The 24,125-nt window shown below is 42.3% G+C and overlaps 2 protein-coding genes across 6 annotated transcripts; both read right to left on the bottom strand.

The window, feature by feature from the left end:
- Positions 1–2,360: 2,360 nt before the first annotated feature.
- Positions 2,361–4,257, bottom strand: LOC108161423 (GATA zinc finger domain-containing protein 14-like). The gene is made up of 4 exons (XM_017295683.2): positions 4,113–4,257; positions 3,452–3,849; positions 3,272–3,385; positions 2,361–3,020 (listed from the first exon to the last, which is right to left on the bottom strand). Exons 1-4 carry the CDS (start codon positions 4,176–4,178, stop codon positions 2,522–2,524), a joined length of 1,077 nt encoding a protein of 358 aa, XP_017151172.2. The 5' UTR covers positions 4,179–4,257; the 3' UTR covers positions 2,361–2,521.
- Positions 4,258–4,742: 485 nt separating this feature from the next.
- Positions 4,743–24,064, bottom strand: LOC108161420 (trafficking kinesin-binding protein milt). 5 transcript variants are annotated; one of them, XM_017295679.2, is made up of 6 exons: positions 23,760–24,064; positions 20,294–20,628; positions 20,017–20,226; positions 9,013–9,291; positions 7,346–8,942; positions 4,743–7,263 (listed from the first exon to the last, which is right to left on the bottom strand). In XM_017295679.2, exons 2-6 carry the CDS (start codon positions 20,466–20,468, stop codon positions 6,171–6,173), a joined length of 3,354 nt encoding a protein of 1,117 aa, XP_017151168.1. In that variant the 5' UTR covers positions 20,469–20,628; positions 23,760–24,064; the 3' UTR covers positions 4,743–6,170. The 5 variants fall into 5 exon arrangements, with proteins under 5 accessions (XP_017151168.1, XP_017151165.1, XP_033249271.1 ...); XM_017295676.2 differs by lacking the exons at positions 20,017–20,226; positions 20,294–20,628; positions 23,760–24,064 and adding exons at positions 13,955–14,844; positions 18,753–18,866; XM_033393380.1 differs by lacking the exons at positions 20,017–20,226; positions 20,294–20,628; positions 23,760–24,064 and adding an exon at positions 11,447–11,538.
- Between the last annotated feature and the right edge of the window lie 61 nt (positions 24,065–24,125).

Here is a 24,125-nt window from a genome sequence, read left to right as displayed (position 1 = left end):
TGTGTGAGATGTGACGAAGATGAAAATAAATTTAAAAGAAAAGAAAAAAAAAACAAAAGCCGAAAGTAAAAACAAATATAAAGCTTACAAATTAATTTATCTAAAATATTGAATTGTAATTTTTTAAAATGTTAGTCATTACACGGAAATAAAAGCGATATATATTAAAATTAAAACAAAATCAATTGTGCGATGATCAATCAGGGATGGGATGCAGAGGCATCAAGGATGTTCGCCCGATCACGACCAGATCGAACAATAAATGTCAGCATTATGCGATGTGAGAGAGGCGTGGAACGGCAAAAAACGGAGAAAATTAAATATGACTGGTGAAAATATAATCGATCCTTGATTGGGCTCCATCAAATCGGGGACATTTTTGTTGTGAATTAGTGCCACTAAAAAATTACTTTGTTAAAGAAGGACCATAACAAAAACAAAAAATTAAACTTTAAAAATGGTATAAAACTTTAAGTTTAATTTTCTATATCTTTAGGTATATCCACTATATCGACACGAATAAAAAATCCTGTGAAAGATCGTTCAATTCTCTTTTCAAATCATCAATTTTGCGGCTATGGATGCTGCAGAGGCCGAGTAAAAATTATAAAAGTCACCAAAGAGCAGTTTATGACTTTTTAAAAAAGATTTTGGATTGCAAATTTTATGCATGAGGATGCGATCTACAGGCCTCCAAACTAATTTTGGCGTCGTGCCAAGTACAAAATGATTTTCGCATAGTTTAATTAATTTTAAGCACTTTATCCCATAGTATATTTCTATATTTATATAGTACTTTCACAGATAACTTGATGGAATTAATTTGATTATGTATATGGCATGTTATGCCAATCACATTACCCGAGGATCTGAATGTATAGCTGTCAAAATCTTGTAATATGTTCTATTGCATTATTTTTTTAGTTGTTCATCACACTCCAATAAGCACAGATCAAACAAATTTTGTTTAGTTTCAGGCTTCTGTTTGTTTTCTGGTAACTACTTTAACTTTTCTTATAACATCAATAGAGTTCAACATTTTTGTTTTTATATTTTCCAGAACTTTTACGGATCGAATATGTGTAGCCCTTGTGGATCGTGCTGCAGTCCATGCTGCGGTCCGTGCTGCGGTCCCTGCTGCGGTCCTTGCTGTGGACCCTGCTGTGATCCGTGCTGTGGACCCTGCTATGGACCCAATGTCTGCGGACCGTGCGGTGCAACGGGACCCTGTGCAGGCTGTTGTGGAGGCTGTTGCTGAGCAATAGGAATTGCAAACGACAGGGTCTAAACCTTCCATCACAAGTCCGATGAAACCTCCAGAAAGCTTGAAGCTATCGTGTAGTCTCTACGAATAAAGCATTTACAAACACAAAAATTTCACTAATCACTAATCTTCTTTATATAGTAAACTATTAATCTTGCCGGAGCTGTAGCGAATTTTAACGTTAAAAATAAAAAATCCTTGTCCTTGATGCCACAGGGAACAGTCGGGAGCAGTCTCTCTATAAGAAGGAAGACTCGAAATAGCGGAGCTACATAATGCGACTTAACTAAAAATCGAATACAAAATACAGGTACAAATGCAGAATCCTTAATTTCCTTGAAGTCAAAGTGATTGAAAACGATCAGCCTAGATCGATAGCTGTATAATCGAGATATATCGTCCCAAAAAAAAGCTGTAATTAAATCATTTCCATAGGCAAAACTTGGCGAGGACTTCCTAGGATCGTAAGAATCCAGACTGTCGTTCTGCATCAAAATCTCACGCAAGCAGATCGGCCTCCAAATAGCCGATATATAGTCAGAGAAAAAATGCGAATTAAATCAGACGTCATGAGCGAAAACACTCGGTATTAGGCGAACAGAAATCAGCAAAAGATCGCTAGTTTTTGTTTGTTGGTTGTACAGTGGCGGCTCAACCGGTGATTTTTTGCAGTTTCTTTATCGGCAGCCAAAGCTGGAACTAAATGCATAACGCCTTTTTAAATTTGTAAACCGATTTTGATTACAATCGCTATAGCCCTCCCATTTGTTGTCCGATCTTGGCGTTTCGCGAATCCTTTTGATCGGGCGAGTGTCCCGGATTGTTTGGATTCAGATTTGCATCTAGGACAATAAGGATATTGACTGTTAATCGTTGTAAATCACTCCCGGCCTGTGCTCGGTGGCGACCAATCCTACAGTCGAGGTACATCGCTTTCCTCCACAAGGACCTCTACTTTTGATGCAATCCTTGAAATGTGCAATATATTAAGTGCAATTAGGGCAAAGACTGCGGGATTTTTCTAAGAGTTTTAACTCTCAACCGCTGTTGAAAACACTATCTTATTGAAAATAGATGAAGAGCTAAGCCAATATAATTATATTCTATATATATGTATTTGTTTTTGATATATTAAAATCCTATCGACATCAATTTACGCGTAAATTAGACCACGAAAAAGACATATGTACCATCAGGGAAATATAAATATACATATAGACATATATATATATATATATATATATATATGTCAAGATATCACAATGGATATTCCTTGTTTTTTTTTCTTTGTGCTCGGTAGATGGTAACTTTATGAAAAGGTAGATGTCGTAGTGTCGGCGGAATGTCGTGAAGATCGTCTTTTCCAGATGCTTTTGGCGCTTGTTTGGGGACTGTCTGATGAATCTTCAACGCGTTACCAAAATCGTTGCTGGTGTCCTTGCTCTGTGTTATATTTTTATGGATGGGTTTCGTATTTGTGTCGATTTCTGAGAGTGTTCTGCCTTTGTTGTGTTTCTGCTCCAACTCCTCTTTGTCGGTATTATTAAGGACTTTATTGTCGGTATTATTCTGAATAGTGTGGATGGGGTTTGTATCGGTTTGTGTGTGGGTTTTGCTCTTGATGGGCTCCTGATCCAACTCCTCCTTATTTTGGGTATTGTTGAAGGTCTCGTTGTGGGTATTGTTAAGGATCTTGTTGTCGGTATTATTGGTTATATGATTTTGGTCCTTGGTGTCCGTTACGTCCTCAGTCCGGCTGCAAAATATTTCAATGTTAAATATTTTGTTATAAAAAGAATCGATTTCACTGTGACTGGACTAGAAATTGTGTCTTGACTTATGATTATCTCGTTGGATAAAGGGATTTATAAACTAAAGGTGTACAGCGTGTGGTGGTCTATTACTTTATGCATCCTTCCGGAAACGGAGGGTCAAAATGGGTTTCCTAGAGTTGCTATAATTCTTTATAGAAAACTGTTAAATGGAGTTTATTGGATATATATTGACCTTTTATATTGTTTATTTTTGCTGCTGTTCCTTCTCGAATCTTTTTTTCTTTCTTTTTCCGCCTTTCTGGATTTCGTAGTGAATCTATCCAAGAGTTTGGTTATATTATGCATTCTGTTGAAGATAACATAAGTATCTATTGAAAGTATTACAAGAATTTTAGGTATATGATGGCTTTACCTTTCATTTTGTTCTTTTCTAAAGGCATAAAAATCGTTATTTAAGATATTTAAGGACCTTGCCAATTGCTGAACAGCTGCTACAGTGCCTGAGATTGATTCTCGTTTTTGATATCTTGGTCTATTGCCTTTGGATGAACGGGTTCTGGCAGATGGTTCTATCGCCAAGGAGCCATCGCCCGAAGAGTTGGTTGAATTTTTTGCCACACTACGAAAGTTTAAGTTTTCGCCAGTCTCAACGGATTCGTCACTGTTCTGATATGAATTTTCCAATGAATACTCGCGTATTATGGTTCGATAGTGCTTTGGCTTCACACGATCGTGCATATGACTCTCCAGATCAATTCTCCTGCGGTGTTTTCTTAGCTCTCGTGCCAAACGGATGGAGTCGTAAGGGCTCTTGTGGCGATACCAAGAGAAATTTATGTGGAATAAAAAGGTCGTGTCTATTAAAATTATATTCTTTTTGTTTTTGTTATACAATATTTTCTGCTTTCAATTTCGGTTTTCCCAAAGTTCTGATGTCATACTTTGATGCGAAGCATTCAAAATTATCCGGTTACCAATTGGTTATGGCCTTAATTCATTTACACTTGGATTATGTACAACTTGAACACAATTTCTCCATCGGAAAATATAATATTTCATAATATTTCACCTACTTGTTGATCACATCGAATAGCCACTAAATTGATTAATAACAAAAACAGAAAATATAAACTATTCATTTTGTGGTGGAATTATGCGAGCTCTTCTGGGATCCGAACAGAGTGGTGGCTTGTTACCGAAAGACTGTGGAACATTCCAGAGTTGGATATTTTATTTCGTTTCGAAACCGATGATAATATGGTTAGACGACACTCTTTTCCGATTTAATGCATGGAAAAATTAGGTATTGTTAAGCAAGTGTGAAATTGAAGAGGTGATGGGATCAATATAATTATGGATAGTACGGATCGTTCAGTTCTAGACTTTAGATGCAATTGAAGAATAATTCGTAGTACTTTTGAAGCCACAGCCTTACATATCGTGAAATTTATTGTTCTTATAGGAAAATATTATTAAAGGATAGATCTCTATAAATTGAAACCCTCAGTGTTCCATAAGCAAATAAATAAATAAATTAAAATTATAATTAAATGTACTTACCCATATATTTGAATTTTGAATGTAATGAACATCTACAGATCTTCAATAATGTGTCCTAAAAATAGATGTATTAAATAAATTAATAAAAAAAATATAATATAAGGTATAAAAAAAACTGAAAATAAAAGAAAACTGTCATTTGATTCTGTGTTCAACGCTGTTTCTCTTTATTTTTGCATATATAAATAAATATATTGGTAGTTACAACTAATAACTTTTACATTTTCTGTTTTGCATTCGGTTTTTTGTTTTGTTTTAATAGTATTTCCGTTTTATCTGTTGGAGCACACACTCCCGACCGAGACGACTCCTTTTCGTATTACAATTGAACATAAAACCGCTGAATAAACGCGTACAATTTTCACAAATCAAATTTATAATAGTTATTGATTTAAATCGATATTTTTGCAGCTCAAATTAAGGATTATAGTCATTTCCGTTGTTGAGGTACAATCGGTAACTGTTCGTGTGTGTGTCTCGATAACATGTGTGTGTGTTCTAGGATAACCGACAGTTAGTGAGTGCGCCATGCTGCTAATCCATTAATCTTCTGCCTTAACAAATCTATTAAGCAACGCTGAGTATTTCGCACTCTGTTTTTGCAAGCTATGCTTTTTTTTGTATACATTCCGCATAGCCAAACGAGTGCCAGGGACCCATGACAGGTGATAGGACTAGAAAAATAATAGTTTCTCATTACAGTTCTTCAATTTGTGTATTTTGTTTGCGTATGGCAGTGCGCAAAGCACCGAAACTATATATAGAGTACACGATTCAAAGCGATAGGTTTATGTGATATATATATGGTTTTTTGTTTGTGTGGTGGGGGCGAAAGCAAAAACGTAAACTACATATGCGTGTAAAAAAATATATGTACCTCTTTGCTTAACACCACATTTCCAACATACAGATTGATTTGATTTAATTTGATCTCTCTCTTTTCCATTTGCTTCCACCTTCCTTTCGTTCTTTTCCTATATACAAGTTTTGCACCATACGAAATACATACGTTCATATCCGCATTAAACCATTCATTAATAACTAAATGTATGATATAATTTTGCTCTCGTTCCGGTTAGGTGGTAAACACAGGGGAAAATAAATACAAAATTGGCAAAAGTTCAAGTAAAAATAAAAAATATATATATAGCTGCTTTGGAAATCGGTTTTAGACGAAAAACAACTGGCCATCGTTTGGTTTGTTTGTAAATTGAAGCAAAACAACATCATCGTATTAATATGCGAAGTACTTGATTAATAACTACTAAATTTAAACACGTTCTCTTCATTTATATGTATGTACAAATCACAGCTACAAACACTAAATCCTTATCTCCTTCTTCTTGTTCCAGTGTTTCATTAGGTGGCGATGACAGGCATTGGGGGGGCGCTGCTGCTACTTGAGAACAATCGGTTCTCAGACTCCAACAAAAGATCGTTTTCGCGTTGTGCTTTAACAAAAAAAAACTAATGCTAAACTCGCGCTTTCGTTTCGTAAAAGTAAACACTATAGTCCAGAGCAAGCTTAAAACTAAAAGGTAAAGGACAATCATCTGATAATCGTATTCGTTCTACAGCCACCCGCCCTTGCGGCCAAACAGCAAGGAACTAACTGAACCGACAAACGCCTGTGTAATGGTCTGTGGTGCTGCCGCCTCCTCCTCTGCCCTGGCCGCCGCCGCTTCCCGTCTTGCCGCCGCCCTCGACGCGGACGTCTTGTTGGCGCCGCTGCTGTCTGCCACTCTGCCCAAATCGGGACGCACTCTGCCTCCACCGCCGCCACCAATGGTGCCCAGATCGGGCCTCTGGTTGGCCATGCCGTTCTTCAGCTGCCGGCGCGACTTCTGGCGCTGCATTTGCTTCACTCGCGTCTCGCTGGATGTGCTGGTGGAGGGTGCTGTTCCACCCGTCGAGCAACTCGCTCCGTCCGTCTGTTGCGCAGCCGCTGCCGCTTTCGTTGTTGTCGATGTGTCCTTGGGCCTAATCTTCATCATCAGACCCTGATCATCGCTGTCATCGCTGTTGTAGGCGCTTGTGCTGCTGCTCGCCGTCGTTGCAGCTATCGCTGCTGCCGCTGATGATGATGCAGGAGTGGGTGACTTTAATCCACGATGCAGGACACCCTTAATCTGCGCCCGATCGAAGTGTATATCATCCACGATGCTATTGCTGCTGGTGTGGAGACTCTGGAGGCTGCCGCTGCTCATCGGCGACCTGCTGCGATTCGCAATACCCGCTCCGAGTCCACGCTGTGCGCTGATTATGTTCTCCAGTCCAATGTTCTCCACCTTCTCGATCAGATTCAGCGATCTAAGGGCGCGCCTCTCCAGATGCGACAGCATGATCTTCTGCTGCTGCTGCTTGCTGAGGCTGCTCCTATGCTGCTGCTGCTGATCCCCCACAATCTTGCGGCGTATCAGATCCGCTCCCGACGAGAGCAGGCCGAAGAGTGGCTCGGGGGACTGGCAGCGCGGTGGCGAACCCTCCGGACTGTTGCAGGGCGTCACTGTGGGCGAGAAGTTGGGACCGGCGGGCGTATTCAAGGCACTGGGCGTCACTGCCTTGATGCCCCGCTCGTTGAGCATTCCGGCCAGACCGAGGTTCACCGAGAACGTAGAGCAGGAGTTCTTGCGCGAGAGTCCAGCACGGGGTGTGGCGGGACAACTGAAGAAAATGAAACAAAAGCATTAAAATGGGGGATCTCTCGGCAATCCGGGCATTACCGGAGACTGGGATCACCGCTTACCTTGGCTGTCTTGATGTCGATGTGGAGGCCATGCGCGAGGACATCTGCGATTGGGACAAGAACAACAGATCGTTGACGAAACCATCATCCGGATGCATAACCACGCTCGTGGTGTACGTGAACGTGGAGCCGGCCGCTTCAAACTGCTTGCCCGGCAGCTCCTCGCTGACATCCTCCTCGACGTCGGACAGCGTGTAGATCTGCATGCCCAGATCGTCCAGGCCTCGCCCACCGCGAATGGTGACACCCGGACGTTCGTCCAGCAGGCCACTGAGCGTGGGCGTGGCCAGGCGCGACCAATGATGCAGCGTTTGGGAGCCCTCCATCGGTTTGATGATCTGCAGTTTCTCTGGAAGACGCCACTGATGCGTCATGGAGGCGGACATGTTGTTGGAGGAGGCACTCATTCGCGACGATCCCGTCGACATGATGCTATCGGGAGTGCGAACGCCCAGCGGTAGGTTCGAATTCGAGGCACCCGCCCCGCCATGCGTCGTGGGCTCATCGTAGTTGTAGGTGCCGATCGGAGCGTAGGAGAGCATGGCGCGTCTAGCCAGGACCTCACCGGGCGTCAGACGCTTGAGGGCCGCCTCCAGTTCCCTGGCGCCGGGGGCTCCTGGCACACCAGAGGGCTGGGCTGGATAACAGTCATCGGACTGGGAGTTGAGGCTCTCGTTGCTGAGAGTTTTAACGCCCAACGACTGATTGCCACCGCCGCGATAGTATGAGCCCGCTGGATACGCCATGGAGGCCATGCGCGGACCGGAGGAGCTGCTCATTGACATGGCGCCCAGGGTGGTCATCGACACATTGCCGCTGTCCATGTAGTTGCCGCTCTTGCCGGCACACCGGACCGTGTCAAAGACGCCCTTGTAGGGCGGCACCACACCCGAACCGGCATAAATACTGCCACCACCGACACCGGACGAGCCCATGCCGCCAGGCATCTGCATCATCATGCGACTTATGCGATCCGTCCGCTGGCTATCCCCGGAGATGCCCGAGTCCAGACTGTTCTCCGAATACAGCGACGAATTCATCAGCTCGCATTTCAGGGAATCCGGCATCAGCATGCCACCGCCCGCTCCACTCGTTGCCAGTCCACCCAGGAACGAGCTCCTCGCCTGCGGCTGGGATCGCTTGCGCTGCTGCTTCAGCTGATCCTGGGCCGAGTGCAGTAGGGCCAGTACCTCCTCGTAGCGCTGCTTGAACTCCACCAGCTCCAGGGCGAGGGCATTCTGGTTCTCCTTCGTCACGTGCAGCAGCGACAGATGCTCGTCGTTGTCCTGTGTCAGCTGATGCAGCCGCATCTCGGCCTCGGCCAGACGGGCCGTCAGACTCACAATCTGCTCATGCTGCAGGCGATTCTCCTCGCGCTGCCTCTCGCACTCGAGACTGAGGTTGTCGTACTGCGAGTTGGCGTCGTGCAGCTGCGCCCCGATGTCGGCCATCAGCTGGCGTTCGTGCTCCTCCACTTCGTCGGTCTGATGGGCCAGCTGTGTGGCCTCGCACTTGAGCGATTTGTTCTCGTCAAGCAGACTGTTCACCTTTCGCTGGAGGAGGTCCAACGTAATGGACTTGGACATGGTGGGGGTTTCTACGGGGGGAAGATACATACATACTGTTACTATACTACTTGCGAAACACACTCCGAGTGCAAATCCTACCCGTATCTGTACCATCATCTGCATCGTTGGTCAGCACCGAAATCAGTTCGTTTTTCTTGTGCAGCTCGTGCAGCAGTTGGGACCGATCATCGTTCGATGATTTGAGATCAGTCTCCAGATCGGTGACACGCGCCTCCAGTGCATTATTCTGTGTGAGCAGCTCCTTGCCAATCTGCACCGTCAGCTCGAGATCCTTCTCCTTCTCTTCCAGCAGACGCGTCACGGCTTCAATGTCATCGTATGCCCGCGTCATCTGGCTAACACGGTTGCCGCATAGAACTGGAATATTCAAAATATATATGAGTTCCTTGATCGCCAAAGAATACTAAATTGTAATTTTAAAATTCAAACAGAATGTTGTGTGTTGGTTAATGCCTGCTATATCGTAGCTACAGTGTTACAAAGCATTGCTCTCTCTCTCTCTCTCTCTCTCTTTCTCTCTCCTGTCTATCGATCACACACACACACAGGCTGTTGTTGCCATGCCCACTAAGAGCGCGCTCTGTTATTATTCTCAAAGAAGAAGCGTTTAACCACCTTCCATTAGCAATTGCTCGTTTTGCTGCTCCAATGTGTCCCCCAGTCCTCCTCCTGCCGATGCACTACCACTCCCCACAGAGAGCTCATCCTCGTACTCAAGTTCATCGTCCATGATGCAAAAGTCGTCGCGTAATTGCGACCAGTCGTTTGTGGTTGCCTCGTTTTGGCATGCCTCAAAGGCAAAGTCTTCCAAGCAGGTTATCGCTGTTGTTGCAGCATCCCCAACAGCATTGGCGCCGCCACAGCTTCCCTCTCTCCTCACACCCTCTTGTCTGGTGCTGGCGCTGCTGCTGCTGCTGCTGCTGGCTAAAAATCGATGCTGTTGATGAACAGTGCTGCTGCCGGCAGCAGCAGGCGCCCTGTTTCTCTCTTGCTCATCTGCCATCTCCACCATCTCCCTTTCAGCGTTTCCTTCGGCATTGTTTACGTGCGTCATGTTCTTTGGTTTTTTTTTTTGTTTCTATTGCGATTGTTCTTTTCTTAGTCACAGAGGAAATTGCTGCATTCTTTTCTGAATTTAAGTATCTTAATCGATTGGGATCGGTTTTCTGCTTGATTCCCTTTCTCAGGTTGTGCGAGTATTATGTAATTTTAAAACATTTTTAGAAATTCTGCCAAGGCACTTTTGTCGCTTGTGTTTGTGTTTTTTGGTGGTGGGGCGCAGGGCAGGGGTTGATTGGTCCCTTTAGTTGTCGTCGTTGTTGTTTTTTCCATCAATTGTGTGTTTTATTTTCTCTCTTTGTGAGTCACATGCTTTTCATTTTTTTCTTTTCGCTTTTTCATTCACACTGATGCTCATAAATGAAAAACATTTAAATTAATTACTAAATTAATGCGAATTGTGGAGAGTCACAGGAGAAACTGAATAACTGTTATGTCGATGGCGGCGCGCGCTCTCCAGTTCAGTCGCTGCTGTTACGCTCTTTGGCTGTTACTCTCTTTCTGTAAGCCACCCACTCTTTTCATTTTTTTGGGAGTGTGCGCACTAACGCTTCGAGCTCGTTAATTTATTATTTTAAGATTTCTACCAAAAACCTCGCTTGACTGGTCAATGTTATCTTTTGTTGCTTGTATTTTTAGCCATGAGCGCAGCTTAGCTCGTGCGTTCTCTGCTCTCAGAGAGGACTTCTTGCTTGGACAGTGCACACACACAAAATGACAGCTGCGACGCCAGCAGCGACTGAAGAGAACCGAACCCCGGCAGAGCAGGCAAGGCAGCTGAACAAAAACAGCAACGGCAGCAGCAGAGGCCGAGACAGAGACAGTCGCTGCAGCAGCAGCGCAGCATTTGCGGTAAAAGGCGTTTTTCCAGAGTGAAAGGGAAATGAAAATGGCAATGGCATTTGGGAAAACAGTTTTTGGCCAATTCTATGGGAAATTTACGAAACGACTCTGGGACTCACATGTTTCACAAAAAATTATCACTGCCTTTCCCTCACACTCTTTCTCAGCCCTTCCCCGTCCCCGTTTCACTTCACTTCACAACAAAATCTAATTTCCGCCGCAAGGCTGATCGCGGCCTTTTCAGGTCCAAAGGTGAGAGACATTAACCATAAACGTGAATAACTTCGAATCTAGGCAGCAAGAAGAAGACTTAAAGAAGCAAAAGCAACAACAACAAAAACTGCGCTCCAAACTCGTGACGGAGCACGACCCAGTGTCACACACACACACACACACACACAGATACACTCGCAAGGGGCCACGGGTAGGTTTTTTTTTCCTTCAGCGTTTTTTGCGTGTTGCGTCGCTGTGTGTTTGCCTTTTGCTTGCAATTTATCAATTTTGTTTTTGCTCAAATCATCTTTAATCACACATTCACCTACACAATGGGGTTTCCTATGGCTTTTGCATTGACAATTTTCACAAAATTGTTTTATCTTTTACGTTTAACCTTTTGCAATTCGCACAAATTGTGTAATTTTACAGATACACGAGAGCGAGTCTGAAAAAAAATCCGATGAGCGTCCGAGCGCGATGTTGACTTCGCTTGGTTACGACTGCTTTGATTCGGTTCCAAGTTCCATCGAGTCAGTTTCCGTTCATATGAACTGGCGCTGAGAGTGAATGAATTTCGAATTGTATTGGAATCCGCCTACCCTCCCCACAAATGTGGCATTGAGAGAGAGAGCAAGAGAACGGCTCTCAGACAATGCGCACCAGCATTGCCAGCATAGATAAAGTAAGAATAGTGCTAACCGAGGGGGTTCGACTGCGTGATACTACGTAAAAAAAATTATATTATTATTATAGCCAACAAATTAAACTTTTTGAGTGACAACTGTTACATAGTTCCTACCCAGCAGAGCATACCTATTTGAAACACGAATTGTTTGTTTATCTTTGGCCATATATCATGTTTCCCATTTACCAGGTAGAGATGAACGAACCGACAGCATGATCGTAAAACTTCACCTGAAAACCGGAACCATTTTCCACATAAATCTAATCCCATTCATGAATAGGGCGCGAAAAACTACATGGGTAATTTTCCGCGTACAAGACCGAGACAAATTTCCACGAAAATTTCCACCAAAATCAGGTAAGAAGATCTCCCGAGTTTTGCGTGGGATAGTTGGCTGATGGATTAGTGAGGTGAGGAGGTCCAGTACCCGAATTACAATTCTTTCGGACTGCAATTTAAAATTATTGAAGCTCTAGTTACGAGGGATTTTGTGGAACGAAAAGTGTAGCACAGCACGTGCTCGCTAGGGACCATAAAAACGAGAAAACTCAATTAGTTTACGTCTGCGGTTAACAGCTATTTTTGTTATATACCCTATATATAAGAACGGATATATGTAATTTGTGATGGCGCATTGTTTGAGACCTGTCGTTGATGATGATGATTATTGCATCCTCTTATATTGAGACCCCTATAAACACAGCGCCCCAGAGTTGGCATTAACGTTTGATCTGCTGCCATTAAAAAACCGTAGAAATTGGCACCTATATTACCATATTTAATTACAACAATGTGTCCTTATCTAGCAACCTTATCATATTTATTGAATATACCCTCCCTCCACTGCCCATCTAATCTGGAGTGCTATAGTATAATTGTTATATAGCCCTGCGGAAACTAAAAAAAAACTATCCTCTAATGGAACCCGAAGTGCTGGGGCATACTATAAAATCTTTGGAAAGCTTTCAAGCTTTCATTATATTAAGAAAGTAATTAAGTTTAATTGCTTTGCAAGTCATAAACCGACTCATTTAATGGCTCTTCGTTTTTTTTTTTTGGCAGCTTAACGCTAATAGAACTTCAATGATGGGATTTTCGCAAGAGGTGTTTTGGTGTTTCAGGTGTTTTGGCTATAAATTGTCAAACATTTTCCCCTGATTCCAATGCGAAACGATAATGTACCTGGCAAACACTTGATAAGGGGCCAGAAAAAAGCTACTCATCTCATCAGACCAAAAACTAAAATTATTATAAACTTTTGCTGATAAGTCGCTTGGCGACCACAAGATGAGATCATGTGGCCTCTCTGTCGCTCAGCGAATTTTAATAGTTTTTTTCTAATGAACTTGCTAAGAGCCTAGAAGATTATGGGAGAGAGAAATTCCCTAACAAATTGTACAAATATCAACATTAGACAGACGATATAGGGGCTCTAATGACAGAGCCTCACGATCAATAACAGAAAATGGAAAAAAAAAAATACAAAGTCTAAAATTGAAAAAGGCATAAAATGGGCGAAAATATACCGCCGGGCCGGGCCTATGGTTGTCGTGTTTGTCCACACGTCCACCACAACAGAAAGAAGTCAAAAAAATGGCCAAAAGTAAAACAACAGAATCTATTAATTCGGAATACAATAATCGTTTGATAAGATACGCTTCGGTCTAACAAAATAAATGGCTAAAAGGCAACGCATATGCAGGCCTGCACTTCAGCGATAAGTTAAGGCATCCACAGAAAGTTTCCATCAGAGCTATGACACATTCCCCCAGATAGGTTCTACTTGTGGTACTACAGGAAAAGTGAGACCATAATACCAAAATAGGTAGGTCTTATAATATCAATGATCTATAGACCGACCAGACAAGATAGCAAATGGATTGAACATCTATATAGACTTTAAAGGCTCCAGTAAGGGTGTTCGTGAACTGGAATAAAGTATTCCTAAGATATACATCCTATTCAAATGATCTGTAAGCTGTAGGGGTCTACAAAGATACTCCCTGAATGTACCCTAGTGGCACAGTCTCACTTATCGAAATGGAATCAGTTATCAAATCATAGTTGATTATCTCACTGTCAATTATCCACTAGAGTTGTTTATCTTTTCAAGAGCAGAATTGAGTGCAAATAAATGCAACAATTATCAGGTATAATCGAACCGAAAAATGCCATACAATTACTGGTAATTATTCTCCTATCCATCTTAGGTCTTACCTTTATTTGTCAACAGGCTGCGCACAACTTTGAGACAGTTTTTGCCATCGACATTCTTGGAGGCATAGTACATGAGTTCCCAGGAGCTGGCCGCCTGCAGCAGCTCCGGCGGCAGCTCAAACAGGGGCGCCTCCACGGGACCCGTGATGGGACTCTGTGCCGGTGTCCCCGGAACACTGCTCTTGCGCTCCCCCTTCGCGGCAAAGTCATGAAGCAGGGCCAGCAAAGGCACAGACACGGAGATCGGGTAATCTGTGGTCTTTGGCCCGGACTTCATTTGCCTCACAATGCAACGCATGCGATCGACTGCCTCCAGTTCGAGCTCCAGTCGCGTGGGCGGCGGCTCCAATCCATTGACAATCGCCGACATGGAAGAGCAGGAGCTGGAGATGCTGTCAAATTCTGAGCCTCCGCTTATTTCCTGCAGCTTCTCCACCGTACGCTGGCAATTTGTCTCGAGATGTTTGCCCAACAGTTTATAGGTGTTATCGAAATTTTTGCTGGAATTCGAAGGCTTCGTCGTGATTGTGGCATTGAGGGGCTCATCGGACTGCAGGAAAGAGCTGGTTTTGCTGGCGATAAGTGATTCATCTTCGGTTCTCAGGGTGCTATTCAATTGAGTTCCATTCTCGAAACTCTGGACATAGTCATCTGCGTCCTGTTCCGCAATGATGGGCAGATTGTCGGCTCTCTTGAGCAGACATTGGCTGCCATTTGGCTGGTGTTGTGTTGATGATTCTTGTGGATTGTTTTTACTTCGAAATACAGTATTTAGGAGTGGCATTTTGATAAACTTGCATGGTCTTTGAACGCAAACTTTTCACACGAACTTGTACACGCACTTTCACACACAATTAACGTTTAACTGGACATTTTATGTAGCTATTTGGCTAATAGGAAAAATTGTGATTTATGAGTTGTCGAGTACGATTACGATAAGAGATAAATTACAGGTTCCTTTAATGTTGAACAGGCTTGTCGATCGATTGCAGGGTTGCCAACACCCGCTCCTCTTTAGTGTTGCGCTTTTGCCCTGCCACTAAACACTAAACACCGTCCGTCTTTCATCTAATCTTAGACCCCAAGATATCTTTATCTTTACGACCGGAATTGCAATTATCGAAATATGTATATAGACTATATTTCTTTTTGTTTTGTCGTATTATTAGGCAAACGTTAGCTTCCACAATCTACCAAAAAATACAATGGCAAATTGCAAAAATGTTTATGCACACAACTCTCATTCATTAACATACAATGGGGGGACCGACAAAAAATCACAAATATTTCAAAACTCTGTCCTAACGCCACGACACCCAGCCGCAAGAGTGGACGACAGACTGTGGGTATCATGTTGGAGATTTAGTGGCTAGCACTACAGCCAGCGAAGAAAAGTCGGAACATAAAACTCGTTTCCATAAATTAGTTAGACTCGCCGCTGGAATGAGATGCATTTTGATGGTAGCCCAAGCGAGGCATCCCTCCTGCATGGCCAAGATCACGTAGGTCGTCGTTGTCGTCGTCGTCTTCGGGATGAAGTCGTAAATCAACCAAAGAGAATACCTTCAGACAGAGTCGTGTGGGTTGGGCCCCCAGAATGCTGCTGAATGCTGCTCCTGTTACATGGGCAAACGAATCAGTGCATCTTAAGAAGCTCTGAGGCAATGCCTTGGACCGGGTCCATAAATGCCTCTCTGCTCTCAATAGCCATTCGATCATAATTTATATGCCTAGCAGCAGCAGCAGCAGCAGGCAGCAAAGTGAAAGAAAATTGAAGCCCACAGCTGAGATCTGCGCTAGAAACGACTGCTAACGGTTGTGCCAAATGAACGGCAAACATGAGATGACCAACATAAAAGAGCTACCAACTCAACCTAAACAACAGAATCTGAGAAGAGAAGTACAAAACTAAGAGGAGGAGGAGATGATTCAACTTATTCGAATAAAAGTCTCTCGGATTTGCGTTGATTCACAGGGAAAAAAAAGAAGCGTAATCGTCCCTGCAGTTGAAAGCGACTAAACCCCGTTTCGAGACCCAGTCCACTCGTCGATCTCAGAGGTTCATCGACATTCACAGAGCGTAGCTTCCATTTGTATGCATTTTATGAGTCACGGACAGAGCCACAGGTTGGCACAAACTTATGAATAAATCACTTTATCGCATAGATAAATAATAAAGCATATGACAAAATGGGCAACGACGAGAATCCACACAAATTGATTGCTTGATTGACAAAAGATATGAAATGAAATGGAAAAAATCAACCAACGATCGGCCCAACGGCGGCTTGGGGTAATTATGTAAAGACAACTGAATAAATAGCTGAGGAAAAAGCAAACTAAAACGGAAAAAAATAAACAGATACTACAAAAAAGGCCAATCAATTCGTACACGCGAAAATGAAACGAAAACGGCAGCAGTAACAAACTCTTTTTGGCGGTGCTATTTTTTCTATATACATATAAATATATTTTTTCGTAGATTTTTGCAATGTATTTGGTTCACATCAACTTTCACAAAAATACATGTTGTTGTTTGTAATTAATTAATGGCAAAAGTTGGGTGCATTTAAGCAGCATTTTTATGATCACCGCGGGGGAAGAGTCGTAGTCATGTTTTGTTCAATAAATAGCGAGGCAGGGGAGTATTTATAAACCCTGACCGGCACTTTCATAAAGCTGTCAAATGATGAATTGAATAAACAGCAAATAAAACTAATATGTGATGCAAAATACACTCTCCAACACTGTTCAACAAGTTCAATGTCTGCATAATTGGAATGGGATTTAAAGGGAAAGCAGGAGAAAAGTAAAGAAAGCATATACTAGAAGATAAAGCTTAATAGTTTTATTGATACATGAGTATAATTGAGTATAAACACATGATCCCTATCAAGGAAGTCAATGTCCGCCCAAAATATATATTGAATGACAGCCTATTTAATTGTTGTATCATATAAAAAAAAAAAAAACGCTTTGCACTACAATTTTCTGCACTAATTATCGGGCGGACAATGTGAATGTCCTCCCCAATAGGCCAGTGACAGACAAGACACGAGAAAAAAGGCAGAGACACAGAAATAGCAAAAGCCAACAGCAAAAACAAATACAAATATGTGACGGCTTCAGGTGCAGTGTTGCGAAATGACGCAATGAAAGTATGTCACCCCGAAAGCAGAAAAAAACACAAGAAAAATGTAAACCATTTGTGTCTGCGCGTCCATTTCGATAGGGTTTTTCGCCACAAGAAGTACAACATGGCGGGTCATAAGCAGCTTTGGGGCTTTAACAAACGTACCTGACACAAATTTGTGCCATTTAGTTTTGGGAGAAGCTTAGCACCAATAAAAGCACAATTGTGCGAGAGATTATTACCTGGGCAGTGGCCATTTAATGTGCCCAATAGCTTACAGGCACACTAAAATAACATTTGCGGGGAGCATTAGGGGGGGTTCCAATAACAGTTGTTTATTTAATGATGGTTTACTTTAATAAAAATAGAACAATTTGAACAAAGAACAGATTAAGCAATAAAGGGCTGTACGGCAAAAGGTATCTCTAAAAAAAACAATAAAACCATACTCTAATAAATATATTCTAGAGACCACATCAAATGAAAACTATAAGCAAGAAGACCCCTGATGACTGACCAATGGCACCCCACACACACTCATATATCACACGCGTGAACAAACACCTAGCACCCAGCGCGTATGTGACTTTTTGCGGTTAATATTCTGCGGAACACTTGATGAGTGTCGAGAGTACGACTATAATCAACGTACCGCTTTTTTTTTTTGGAAGCCAGATAAACCGTTGATTGATGCGGAAGACCCACTGGATGATAATGGTGATCAATCAGGCCAAACAAGTGCTGGATAACCGGCCAAAGAACTGGACTAGCGGCATTCGTGTAACGGTAGATGGTAAAATTACTCAAGAAACACACGCACACGAGCAAACAGCTGTTTGGGTATGAGGTGTGGGGAGAGGAGGAATGCCATAGACAGACGGGAAATTCCGATAGAGAGAGAGGGAGAAACGAAACGAATGTCGCTCCTTATCAGCAGCAGACGAGGAGGAGGAGACGAAACACAAGACGAAATAGAGCTGTTTATGGAAAAGCGATTATGTAAAGAGCGTGCATTGAACAAATTGGAGAAGACGTCGTCGTCGTCGTCGTACACACACAATAATACATAAAGAGGCAATACAAGAACAAATTAAGCTGACAGACGGGGCAAGCCCTGCCCTGAATAGCCCTGCCCATGGCCTTAAACACACACAACCGCACAAACTTGATGTAAGAGTCAGCCGCCACCCACAGAACCCATTCATTAAACACGCTCCCTTTTAAATGTTTACAACAGCAACAATTTTCTCCTACATAATTCACCAGCGAAAATAAAATAAAAGAAATATAAGAAAACCACACACACACGCACACTCATGAAAAAAGCTTCTGATAGTTGTAGTTGTCCTAAAAATAAATTTCAATTTGTATGACGGCACGAACATCTTCCACTTGGAGAAATTCCAAGTGTTTCGATTTTGTTTTTGGCACACACATATGAATAATCCAACCAAAAGTGTATTAATAATTTTGCGTTAATGATTTTGCGCCTGGCTGTGCCTTTGGCACACATATTTCTTTAGTGTATTTTTGGCAATTATTTTACGCGCGCACGCACAATTTCACTGCCAACAAGCACACATATTTTCTGCATTCACCACTTGCACTTGTGTCTGGGTATTTTTGTGTTATTTTTGCAATTTATTAAAGCAGGCCGCCGCTTACATTTTCGTTTTGGCACACAATCACAATTTTGAGACGAGCTACACGGCGCCGCCGTTTGGTTAAACTTTTGATATTTTTACACATATGCACGCGGAACATTCCTCCCGGCGACCGAAACGAAAATGCCCGGCGTTGCCGGATGGAGCCGGGCGGGAGCCAGAACAGCTGTTTGGAGCTGTCAAATTGGAGCGCCAATTGGTTCGAATAACTCAAATGAACCAAGAACCGGACTGTTGGTTCTTTATTAAGTTTTTTTGTTGAGTGCTTTGTTAGTTTATGAGAGTGCTTGATCTAAATCAAACTCAAAACAAAACGCGCAATGCTCAATTTTGCGTCGTAAGAGCACTTGTCATAATTGTGTACACATGTGTGTGAATGGCAAGCAGCTGTTCTTCAACAGCACTGTCTACTGCAACAAGTGTTGGAAGGCAACCAAATGGGCGCCAAATTTGAATTTGATTTACGCAATAGTTTATATGTAAATAAAAATATCCAAGAAAATTTGTATATGTATTTCTGTACACGCACAGAATTTCCTTCGAATTTTGCAAGATTTATCGCTGTAAAACATCACAGTCTTTCTTTTGTTATAAATATGTGTAAAATAAATCAATCAATGTACTTATTTCCCTCGCAATCAATAAAGCAATTAAATCATCTTCAATTTGTTTCTGTTCGAAATATGAATAAACATCTTTCAAAACACTTCTAAGTGAACTCTTAAAATAAATTCGCATAAGTGTCACAAAATTTATGAACGCTTGAGACAACAAAACGGCACGGACATGTGCAACAAAAACAAAGAAACAATTTGGAATCTAGTATATTTCGCAATTTATTTTGAATCCACTTTCTTTGCGTAGATAAAAGAAAATTGCGTTCTGCCTGAAAGGAACGTTTGGATAAACAATTTGAAAAATGCTTAAAAAAGCATAAAAAAAAGGAAATAGTATAGAAAACAAAGAAAAGACAGCTTTAAGCAAATTTCGCCTGTTGCTGACACGAGAAGCATGACCAAATAGTGATATATATATATACAAGACTCAATGGAATATACATCTAGTATATGGTAGATTGTATAACACAAACCGAATATGATTCAAAGGCCGACTGCCCAGAGGCTTCCGCTGATAAATTCAAATTAATTGAGCAATTGAATGGCGCGCGAACGGGGGGCCATTAAAAACAAAAAGATATAAGGCAACTTTTGGATATTCCTCCATTACATCTATTTTAGGGCTAGTTCAAAGTACAAAACACTCACGGAAATAGTTGAGGCACTCTCTAGTCTGATCCTTGGTCAAACCCAGACCCTCCGCTGGTATCGGCAGCGCTGGGGCGGGCACGAACCAATCCTCATTCGCATAGCCCGAGAAATTTGTTAGGAAATCATTGCGAACTTTGTATTTGGGTATCTGCTCCTCCAGCAATGAAAATATCTCCACCTCCGGCAGATTCTCGCTGCTGCACAGCTCTGCAAAAATGAACATCAATTAAGAGATTAGCATGGCTATGAGAATTAGCGGGTTATATCCTCCTACCGGTTAGGCAACTGGCATCGCAGGTCTGTGGTTTTGGTGGGGCGGCTGCTGCTGCCGTCGCCTGTTGCATGAGACGCTTCGTCTGGAGCTTGGGCAGGTGCTTGCTGAGCGTCGCCTGGGCGGAGGGACTGAGCGGCATTTGGCCGCCATTGGCCCCCAATCTTGCAGATAGCATTAAATGTTGAAACGATCTCTAATTGTAGTATTGTCTTGGTTTTAGTTCCTGGGGGGAATCCTCTGTTTCGGAGTCTGTCTTAGTCCTCGTGTGTGCTGCTGGCTGCTTCTCGTCTCGTCGTCAGCCAGCTGCTTTAGTTTCTAGCTGGTTAGTCGCTCAACTAAAAAGACAAGAGAGAAAGAGAGAATGGGTTGTGTTAATTGTCTAGCAATCACATGGAACTAATAAGCCAGCTGCCAAGCGACGTTCCACCTTTTGGCTGTCTGTTTGCCTTTCATGATTTCATTCCGAATGAGCGAACGGACGGGAACCGTAGCCGCGGGCATTTCTTATCTTTTTGCTGATAAACAGAAAAAAAGTGAATGATTATTAATACTATAAATATTAGCGAAACGTCAAAGGATTTTCGCCCGAATGTTTATCAACTACTAAATTCGCAGTCGCCAAGTCTCCCACTCATCCACTCACTCGTGAAAGTTTTCTACATAGTATTGGAAACACACGAATGTGTAATATAAGATCATTTCTATGAAATATTCAGTGCAAGACCTCATTACACATTGCAGTTTTTAGGGCAGGAAAATAGTTATAAATCTTTATAGAACTTAATTCAACTGCTTAATAGTTTTAACAGAACTTTTGAGAGCAGTATTTGTCATTCATTCTTTAAAATCGCACCATTTTCAGAGGAAAGAACATTCGAAAATTGTATATTTTACAACTTGAAACATTTTGGAAGCTCTTTAAATATAATTTTTAGTCATAACTTCAGAATTTTGTAGTATTTTTACATTATTTACTCGTTATATATGAACAACTTCTCAACTAAGTTCAGTATAAGATCTTAAGCTCTATATTTCCGACTGTTTTTGGTTGATATTCTACATTTAAGTACATTTAAGTAGAGCCTCCTTTTAGCTTGAAACTCCCACCTAGTCACACTTTTATAATTCAAGTTCCGTAAAGAACGTCTTGCAAGCTTTAACTGAACCTTCTCGTATTCGGAAGGTTCATGGTGCATGGCGTAAATCTTGATTCTCTTTAATTTATCACAATTTGGACAAGTTTTCTTGCTCTTCTTATAAGTTTCCATCGTGTGAAGCCTCTTTCTAAGCTTTAATCTCACACCTGGTCCCACTTTTTATGGCTGACGATGCGTACAGAGTGTCTCTCTGGCTTCAACTGATTTCTCAGAGCCACACAAATGATTGATTAAGCGGAGTCTGCAAGTCGTATTGGAGTTTCGAGGTCGCGATAAAAAGCACAAAAGAGCCGAAATATTGAGTACTCGAAAGAGCACACAGAATCCAACAGCAAAGAGATAGATGCCCCAAAAAGAGTGAACTGGAAAAAATAGATACGACTACGTGCCAAGAGCCCCGTCCGCTGCACTCCATAAGCTGTGTTGTGTGATGTTGTGGTGATAATAATTCGGAAGGGAAGCAATCAAAAAATGAGAGGCAAAAGGTGTAATTAAACAATAAACAAAAGCACACAACACACAAACCAAGAGAGCGGGAGAGCGGGAGAGAACAGAGTGCAAATTGGAGTTAAAAATTGCAATTCTCTCGCACAATCTGCGGTGGAACCATGACGCACAAAGCGAATGACCACTGAATCTCTGAACTTTGTGAAGCATGTGACGACGACAATGGGACCCCGAGGGAAGGAGACCAGGAACAGCGGAGGGACAAGAGGCTTTATGGGTGTTCCCTCTAGTCAGAATTGGCGATAAAGACACCCCAAGTGATAACGCTTAAAGTCATACCTGGTATTGGTGGGGTTCAGGGGTATTTAGGGTTTATGTAAAGGTATTCCATGCACACAAGAAAGCATTTCCCACCCCGCGAGCGGACATTTTACTATTATTCTTTATCAGCATTCAAAAACCGGTTGAGCGGTGTCAGGGCCTTGAACCAGGAAACCATCTCTACCTACCCTAACCGGGAAAATCGAGATATTTCCCTCTGTCTGTGGTACTAGTTGGCACCTGGATCTTGGGGACTATAAGAGCTGGAGAGCTACTGTCTATTATCTGAAGATCTACCAAAACCCATCACGGTTGGATAATGAAATATCTGATATGAAATACCGTAGTTCTATGGCGAAATTTACATCTTTTTCATTCATTTTCACCATAGGCGGTCCCTATAGGAGGGTCTATAGAATCCCCTTAGCATAGCCAGGGTATCCTATAGTCGTATAATTAGACTCTTACTTTTTCCTACACTGCAGTTCGTCGAACGTCCGCCTGCATTGCGTAACACGGGGCGCAAAAAAAAAAAACAGAAAATAGAAAAATGTTGAAAGAAATTTACATATAGGGAAAGGCAGACAGGGAGGTGGAGAAAGGGGGGATGGACAGAAATAACAACAAAACAGAATCGTGAATGGGAGACCGGCGGCGGTAAACGGTAATAGTTTGGCAGCACTGCAAATGTCGATGACGCTGCCAGCCAACTTGTCAAACACACTCGCACTCTCTCGGTCTCTCTCACACACACACTCACACATGGGAAAGCAATTTTTATTCGTTTTTCCAAGCGAACCACAAAAACGTACCGCCAGAATGCGTAAAGCGCGCAATTGTCAGCCAAGAACAGGCAAGCAGCAAAAAATACACAAAAAATAAACGGGGAAACTAAAGCGGATGGCATAATGCTCTAAAATTAATTTCGAAGCAAACGACAACCCTCAAATGCTTGCCAAAAGAACGACAAATTTGTTAAAGTTGCGTTTGCGATGCCGCTCTTTTTCCCACAAATTTTTTTTGGGCTATTTTCAGGCTGTACTCATTTAACATACGCACACACACTTAACACAGATGCACACACCACACACAGCCCAGGCCATTAGTACCGTTCACTTATATAAGCCGCAACGCCAGTGGGGCAGGGTCATTAGACGATGGGCATCGTTTCTAGTTTTTTTATATGATTTATTTTTTAAGGGGTATTCCTCTGGCTGCAGCAGGCATTGCCTAACCCCAATGAATCAGCTGGGCCATCACTAAAACGGGTGGGGATGCTGCGTGGGGGAGGTCACAAATTATCACACACACACCAACAATGTTGCGTGGGCGCAGCTGTGCGTGTATTGTGATTTTGAACTCCCGTTATGAAGCACTGCGGTCATCATTACACTACACTTTGTTTTCATTCTCTCACGAATTTCATAATAGCCCTTCCGTACTACGAAATTAACCTTTACACCTTAGGCCATCAAATTATTGAATTTTCAATTTTGTCCATGCTATGTTTTGGCATTGTTGTTGCTAGTTCTGATACCTACATTTTGTTGTAGCTGTGTGATTGTGTTTGCCATTTTTTTCACCGTGTGCTGCTTTCACACACACACACACACGACGCACACGAACAAGCGAGAAACTCAATCGTCACATGGAATTTTCGTCTAAGTCCGCACGGCACAACGCGCTCGTCAATGGTTGAAAAGAAAATTGTTTGTCGCTTGATCTATTAGAATATACTATCTGCGAATTGTGTTTGTGTGCGTGTAAAATTAAACTAATTATTTAACTAGATTTTCAATAGCGTTTCGCGGCGACCATTTCGGCCAGATTTTTCAAAGCTTACATTGCTCAAATTACATGGCAACTACACGGAAACTACTCATTTGCTACATAATGGGAGGAAAAGG

This window comes from Drosophila miranda, chromosome 4, assembly GCF_003369915.1.
Source record: "Drosophila miranda strain MSH22 chromosome 4, D.miranda_PacBio2.1, whole genome shotgun sequence".
Lineage (NCBI taxonomy): Eukaryota > Metazoa > Arthropoda > Insecta > Diptera > Drosophilidae > Drosophila > Drosophila miranda.
The sequence above is the reverse complement of the archived record's forward strand: the minus strand, read 5'-3'. Positions and strand labels throughout refer to the sequence as shown.